The 8,236-nt window shown below is 36.5% G+C and overlaps 1 protein-coding gene across 1 annotated transcript in view; it reads left to right on the top strand.

Annotated features, from left to right (window-relative positions):
• SYT10 (synaptotagmin 10) overlaps positions 1-8,236 on the top strand; it is a 90,799-nt gene that overhangs the window by 47,643 nt on the left and 34,920 nt on the right. The window contains exon 3 of the mRNA XM_069102826.1: positions 7,399-7,966. Within this exon, the coding sequence (XP_068958927.1) occupies positions 7,399-7,966 (568 nt within the window). The remainder of the gene's footprint in view (positions 1-7,398; positions 7,967-8,236) is intronic.

Consider the following 8,236-nt stretch of genomic DNA (forward strand, 5'->3'; position numbering starts at 1 on the left):
TTACAAATTTTTAAAAATGACTCATTATATCCCTCTCATCAATAACTTTACAAAATAAAAATAAATATCTTGAAAAGCTTGTGAATGATGACCAAGGGAATGTTTCAGTGTTGTCAAACGTAGAATATTCATTTCAATTCCAATATAAGAGAGAACCAAGTAAGGATAGAGCCTTGGGGAACAGCCACACTTCAGTGGTGGAAGGAATCCAAAGAAAACTGAAAAGGCTGTTCAAGGCCACCAGGTGAAAAATGAAGAAGACACAGATAAATTAGATCTGGAAAATTTGTGACTTTGATCACAGCAGTTTCAGTGGAATGGCAGGAACGGAAGTCACATTGTAGGAAACTGAGGACTGGGTGGTGCGGAAGTTAAGGAAGCAGATAAGCTTGTAGAAGTTCATGGAAAAAAGTAATTACCCTGGGCAGGCATTGATAGATTCCAGTCTTCATTGATGAGCTAACAGAGCTTCTGGAGGACTGAAGAGAGTGAAAGTCCTTAAAATTGGGGTCAGTGACTGTCTTTTAAAAAGAAAATGATGTCTTGGAATGTATCTGAGCTTTTCTTTTTTTCAATGGCTCAAACAAGATGTAATGGGATGTGAATGCCGAGGAAAACAGAAAATAAAAATAAAATTTTTATTTTATTTAAAAATGAAATAAATATAAAATAAAATAAAAAATTTTGGATTAGAAAAGACGGAAAAGAATTTACAAGACCCAGGATTAGATCTACTCATTCTCTATGTGACTTTGGCAATTTATTTAGCCTGTATATTATTTATTATATAATATATAATAATAATATTATATATTATTTACCCCTGTGCACCTCCATTTCCTAACCTGAAAATAAGGCATTGGACTAGATTATCTCTAGATGATCCCTTTCAGTTGTGAGTCTGTTATCTGTTTTACCTCTGAATCTTTTCATTCTATGAGAAATTGCAGATATATTTCTTTGGTGAGGTACCCTTATCCTGGCTTTCTGTTTCTAAGTACCATGTCTATAGGGCTGTGTATATTTTCCCAAATGTAGAGTTCAGTTGGGGGATGTTGTTTCAACTGAGGTTGTAAAGAGCTTCTTGGTAGCTTTTTCCCCTCCACTCCTTAAAGCTTGCCTGTAAATACAACATTTGCCTCCAGCGTGCAACATGGTTCGTAATCACGGTCAAGCAATTTCACGAAACCCAGCTATCTCAAAGATGGCTGGATGGTAACAGAGGCAAAGGTTTTCTCCCTTCCACAACGCAGAGAGTGTCTGGCTTGTGCTTCATCAAGATCAGACAATAGGGGAGAATTATAACGGTAAAAAGCCCTTGCGTTTGGATTGGCTTATATTTCATTTGAGCGAGAGTAATAATCATACCATTGTCATTACCAACAAGCAGGATGTGTTGTCATGGAAATGGTAAAGTACTGTAATAATTAAAGCTTCAGTTAACTGACACACTAAATTGTGACTTAGAACGTATCCCAAGTACTGTGTAATTAGGACACTGGCTTCACTAGAATAACACTTTTACTATACTTTGATTCCCAGTAGGAAAGGATGTACAGCTGCACTATTATGTACAGACACATTCAAAACGAATGACTGGTTTTTATTGAAAAGGTTTGTTATATTAAATCTAAAAATACTCTGGATTGTAGAGATAGTGTGGTGTAGTGAAACCCCTCCCCCACTAGTCTAGGATATTGATTCTTTTCCCCAATATTGTGTGAGTTTGAGTCAACATTACTCTCTTTAAACCATAGATCTCCTATCAGCAAACTGGGGACACCAGTACTTCTACCGAATTCACAAGGCTGTTTTGAAGAAATATCTTGTACACTCATCACTATAAAAATATGAATTTTTATAGACAGCATGAGATGGCAAGATCCTGGGGAAAAACAAGTTATGAATAGGACATACGGTTTTTTTTTCCCCTAGTTTTTATTTATAACAACTATACAGTGACAAATTTGGTCCTAATATCACAGTAAACAGCTGACTTGGGATAACTGGAAGTGATTTCCATAGTGTGAAGAAATGGAATAAGCCCTGGTTTTCTATACAAAGGGCTTGGTTTTAATCTCCGCTCTGTTGCTTAATGATCGTAAATATGCTCAAACTTTTGGTAAGTGCTACTACTTTATAAATGAGATGAACGACAAAAATCGTATTTATTGAATAGGTGTGATGAACTGTTAGACAAAACAAAGGTTATGTCATACAGTACAATAGCAGTTTTAACCACATCCAGTTAAATTCATAAGTTGTGTAGGTTGTTTGGTTATAAAGTCATAAAGTTATAGACCCAGGAAGGACAAGAAGAGACCATAAAGATCATCGTGTCTGGTCCTACCCCTGTTGGTAACCCATTTTATAGGGAATGAAGAACCAATAATCAAACCCATATCATAGCATTTAGAGGATATGGGGATCTGAATGGCCATTCAGTTCAGTTCCCTCATTTTACAGATTAGGAAACTGAGGCCCAGGGAAGCTTGCCCAAAGTTACACTGATGATCTGACTACAAATCTGGTGTTGATCTGATTCTGAATCCATTGTTCTTTCTTCCATACCACAGCTACATATTAGAAATGAAATTAGTTTTCTTGTGGAATTAATTTCTCTTTTAATAGCATTTTTGGATTTTGCATATGTATAAAAATGGTAATATATACCAGTCATCAAGTGTACATTTCAAAATACCTCAAGAGGGTAATATAATATGTAAAGTTCATCAATTTCATCTACTGCTCTTCCTTTCTACTCTTTGATACCTTGATCATGTACCATCATATCTCCTTTATTCCTCTCCTATTTTAGTTCATCCATGGGCTTAGTTAGATCACTGATACAACTTATTTCCCTCATCTATACACGCATTTTATAGCACCAGTTTTTTTGTGGGTACCCTTTCCTTTCTATGACAATTTTTTAAAATCCTTTTTTGCCTGTTCTAGATGCTGCATATGATGTTGGCCCTGAATCTCTGAGATAGGGTATCAAGGTAAAATTACAGAAATATTCCCAGTTTTCATTTCAAAAATTTAATCTAGAACTTTAAATGTGTACCCATTGAAATTCAGGATTTGAAAAAAAACTTATAAATTTATACTTTTTAGAATACACTAGGAAAAAGTTTTTCATATGATGTGAAAATAAAGGAGTACTTTGTTTCTTCTTTGTCTATTCTAATTCCTTCATTTTTTTCTTCTCTTATTGCTAAAGCTAATGTTTCGAGTATAATATTGTATAACAGCAGTGATAATGGACATCCTTGTTTCACCCCTGTTCTTACTGGAAGTGCTTCTAGCTTTTTCCCATTACATATAATGCCTGCTGATGGCTTTAGATAGATGCTACCTGTCATTTAAGGGAGACTCCATTTATTCCTATGCTCTCTAGTGGTTTAATAGGAATGGGTATTGTATTTTGTCAAATGTTTTCTCTGTATCTATTGAGACAATTACATTTCTGTTAGTTTTGTTATTGACATGATCAATTATGCTGATAGTTTTCCTAATATTGAACCAGTCCTGCATTCCTGGTATAAATCCTACCTGGTCATAGTGTATTATCCTCCAGACAAGTTGCTGTAATCTGTTTGCTAATATTATTTGAAATTTTTGCATCATATTCATTAGGGAAATTTGTCTATAATTTTCTTTCTCTGTTTTGGCACTTCCCAGTTTAGGTATCAGCACCAAATTTGTCCAAAGAAGAATTTAGTAGGACTCATTTGCCTATTTTCCTAAATAGTTTATACAGTATTGGAATTAGTTGTTCTTTAAATGATTGATAGAAAGTATGGGAAAGAAGAAGTATGAGACTGACTACCAAACTGAAGATCTGCAGAGTTGTTGTGCTGACCTCATTGTCATATGCCTGTGAAACCTGGACAGTCTACCATTGCCATGACAGGAAACTGAATTGCTTCCATTTAAATTGTCTTAAGAAGATTCTGAAGATCAGCTGGCAGGATAAGGTACTGGACACTGAGGTCCTTACTGAAACTAAACTACTAAGCATTCAAACTCTGTTTCAGAGAGCCCAACTCCAATGGGCTAGCCACATTGTTACATATGCTTACCAAAAAGACTGTTTTATGGAGAACTCACACAGGACAAGCGTTCACATGGTGGTCAGAAGAAGCTATACAAGGACACTCTCAAGCTCTCTCTTAAGAAATTTGGAACTGATTATGTGACATGGGAGACACTGGCACAGGACCACTCAGCATGACATACCCATATCAGAAAGGTGCTGTGCTCTATGAGCAAAGCAGAATTGAAACAGTTAAAAGAAAATGCAGGATGCACAAATTTGGAGAATCCACCCCAAATATTCACATGAACTCTTTATGCCCGACATGTGGTAAAGCATCTGAGCTTATATTGGTCTGATCAGCCACAGTCAGACACACTGAAACTTGACTTTAGCAAAGTGATGTCATTTTGGTCCTATTCAAGAATGAAAAACAACTAAAAACCAACCAGAATTCAATTGTAAATTGATCTGACCCTGGAGATTTTTTTCTTAGGGAGTTCATTGATGGCTTATTCAATTTCTTTTTCTGAAACGGGGTTCTTTACGTATTTTATTTCCTCTTCTGTTAGTCCAGATAATTAAAATTTTTGTAAATATTCCTTATTTCACTAAGATTGTTAAATTTATTGGCATATGGTTGTGCAAAATAGCTCCTAATTATTGTTTTGATTTCCTCTTTATTGGTGGTGAATTCACCCTTTTCATTTTTGATACTGGTAATTTCGTTTTCTTCTTTCTTTTTATTTGATAAAATTAACCAAAGATTTATCTATTTTATTCATTTTTTTCATAAAACTAGCTCTTTGTTTTATTTATCAGTTCAATAAATTTTTTAATTTCAATTTTATTAATCTCTCCTTTGGTCTTCAGAATTTTTAAATTTGGTATTTAATTGAGGATTTTTACTTTTTTCTTTTTCTAGTTTACTTACTTGATTTTCAAAATTCTTTGGAGCTCTTCCACAGCCTGCAACCAATTCATATTTTTCTTGGAAGCTTTTGATGTAGGAGCTTTGACTTTGTTGTCTCCTTCTGGTTCTATGTTTTGATATTTGTCACCAAAACAAGATTCTATAGTCTGACTTTGTAAAGTTGTTTGCTCTTCTTCCCAACCAAATAGTTGACTGTCTAACTTTTTGTCAAGGTAGGACTCTGCTTCCAGGGGTGTGGGGGTGGGTGTGCTGTCACGACCTTCAGGAGTTTTGTTATCAGTCACTTGATTCCTCACTGTCTGTGTGCCCAGAGCTTTGGAAGCAGCCACTGCTGCTGCTGCTGCTGCTGCCACCTCCACCACCCTGGGGCTGGGACCAGATTCCATCCGGACCATGTTCCTCTTTCACCCAGGTCCCACAGAATTTTCCCACTGACTTTCTATGGTGTGTTTGGCATTTGTGGTTTGAGAAGCCTGAAAACAACCACAGTTGTCAGTGATTCAGTGCCATAAGGCCTGCTCTGACCCTGTCTGTGCCCAAACAGCCCATGCCAGACTGTGCTCCACTCCCAGCCTGGTGTGAGAGACCCTTCCTGCTGACATTCCAGGTTGTCTTGGGTTGGAGATGTTTTTCACCCTGTCACCTTGTGGGTTCTGTAGGGCTAGAATCTGTTTAGAGTAATTTTTACATGTATTTGGAGGGGTTTGGGGGAGATCTCAAAGCAAGTCCATGCTCTTAGTCCACCATCTTCAGAGCAGTCTTTTTACCATCAGTTACATTTAGAATAATTTACAGGAGGGTCTTTCCAGTACACATGACAGTGAGGAAAGCAGTTCATCATCATCCTCTATAAAGTCATGCATTGAACAACCATGACTTATTACCAGGGATACAGAATGTTAAAAGACTCTGGGTGTTCACCATCCCCTTGTCCCCATCTGCTGCAAGAGCCCAAGCTGCAGCCTAGACAATTACAGAAGTTACACTGTCACTAAGAAGTCAGACCTTCTGATGTTAAGTAATCAAACTGTCATTTTAAGTAATAATAATTCTTAAGTACCGATTCCAGGAATTATCAATGATTGTAATTACCAATTATCAATAATTAATAAAGAATAAAATGGGGTTTCACAGAGGTAGTTGGACTTATTATCTCCAGTTTACAAATTAAGAAACTGACTCAAATAGAAGGTAAAAAGACTTGCCCAAGGATGCAAACCTAAGCATCTGAGGCCAGATTTTAACTTGGATCTTCCTGATTCCATATCCAGGGTTCTATCCACTGCACTGCCTAGCCATCATCTTCATCACTGTCGTCATCATCATCATTATCATTATCATCATCACCATCATCATCATTGTCATCACCATCACCATCTTCATCATCATCATTATCATCATCATCCGAGCCAGAAGCTCAAGACTGTGAATCTAGCCAATCAATATCTAGCAAATTATGTCTGATTTGACAATTTCTAGATGATACCATGTAACACAACATCTACCATAAAATATCTGACTAGTGCGGAATACCTAAGGGAAGCAGCAAAAATGGAATTACTCTAAAAAGGTCCTTAAACACTGATGGTGTTCATTGCCCTTCTTTATGTGTGCTATGACCACAGTTGTTCCTTATGAACCCTTCTCCACATACATCCTGGGTCATGTGCTCCCTACGTGTGTCCACTCTTCCCATTGATTTATATATTTGTGGAAGAATGTGGTTTTATGGAGGAAATGGTTTCTTGATACTTTTCTTATTAAATTTTAATTTAAGCTGTTCATTTTCTCTATTAGTGGTAAATATGTAAGTAAAGGTTCACAAGATATACTTTTTTGGGGATACAGACCAGAAAGTACCACCAATCTCAAGTAGACGTTTTTGGGGGACACTTCCTATCCCCAGGATCTATCTTTTATATACATCCAGATAAAACTTCAAATTTGAATATTTCATTTGAATCTTACACATTTGGGTGGCAAGTGTTCCTTTTAAGAATTGTTATAGGGGCAGCTAGGTGGCACAGTGAATAGAGCACCGGCCCTGAAGTCAGGACGACCTGAGTTCAAATCCGGCCTCAGACACTTTACACACACTTACTAGCCATGTGACCTTAGGTAAGTCACTTAACCCCAATTGCCCTGCCCTCTCCCCTCCAAAAAAGCAAAAAAAAAAAAAGAATTGTTATATAAAGTGCCAAAAATTTGGTGAAAAATACATTAGTGTAGGTCTGATTTAAAAAAAAAATACCACTAGAGTAATTTCTTTGAAGATTGTTAGTTTGTCACAGTTCTGGGTTTTTTTTTTTTAAGTTTCATTATGGAAAAGATGGGGAAAGTTATATTTACATACTTTTTACTAGATAAGCTAATCAGTGTGTATGTGTGTGTGTATGTCTGTCTGTCTGTCTGTGTGTACATACAGGCATAATTCCTTCAGGAGACTTCTACCAAGGCAAATGCAAGTGTCCAGTGTTGATTTTTCTGTGGGCACAGAACCTGTTTTATGGAGGAGAGAGACAACCACTAACATTGGGAGAATAAAACCTGAGCTCTATAAACAGAAGTCAGTTGACTCTGAGGGCAGCAGGAAAGAAGATGTCCAATCTTGTGGGAAACTTAACTTTACTCTCCAGTATGATTATGAAAATGAACTACTTGTTGTTAGTATTATTAAAGCCTTAGATTTACCCGCAAAAGACTTCACAGGAACATCTGACCCCTATGTGAAAATATATCTTCTTCCAGATAGGAAAAAGAAGTTTCAGACCCGGGTACACAGAAAGACTTTAAATCCCTTATTTGAGGAAACCTTTCAATTTCCCGTAGCCTATGACCAACTGAACAACAGAAAATTACACTTCAGTGTATATGATTTTGACAGATTTTCTAGACATGACATGATTGGGGAAGTGATTGTGGATAATTTTTTTGAAGTCTCTGATCTTTCCAAGGAAGCTTCAGTGTGGAAAGATATCCATTGTGCAACAACTGTAAGTAATAATTTCCTTAAATGTTTTAATTTCCAGTAAAATGTTTCATTGCAATATCAGAATATTTGAGGTGATATTTTACTTTTTCCTTCGAACTGGATGGAAATATTAGACAATCATCAGTATATCACTAACATAGTTATTATATACATGCATATATATATATAAGAGAGAGAAAGAGAGAGAGGGAGGGAGGGAGGGAGAGAGAGAGACAGAGAGAGAGAGAGACAGAGAGAGAGAGACAGAGAGAGACAGAGACAGAGAGATGGA

Source organism: Petaurus breviceps, unplaced genomic scaffold (assembly GCF_028583685.1).
Source record: "Petaurus breviceps papuanus isolate PSGF00001 unplaced genomic scaffold, PetGlider_PUasm1.0 558, whole genome shotgun sequence".
In the NCBI taxonomy this organism is placed as follows: Eukaryota; Metazoa; Chordata; class Mammalia; order Diprotodontia; family Petauridae; genus Petaurus; species Petaurus breviceps.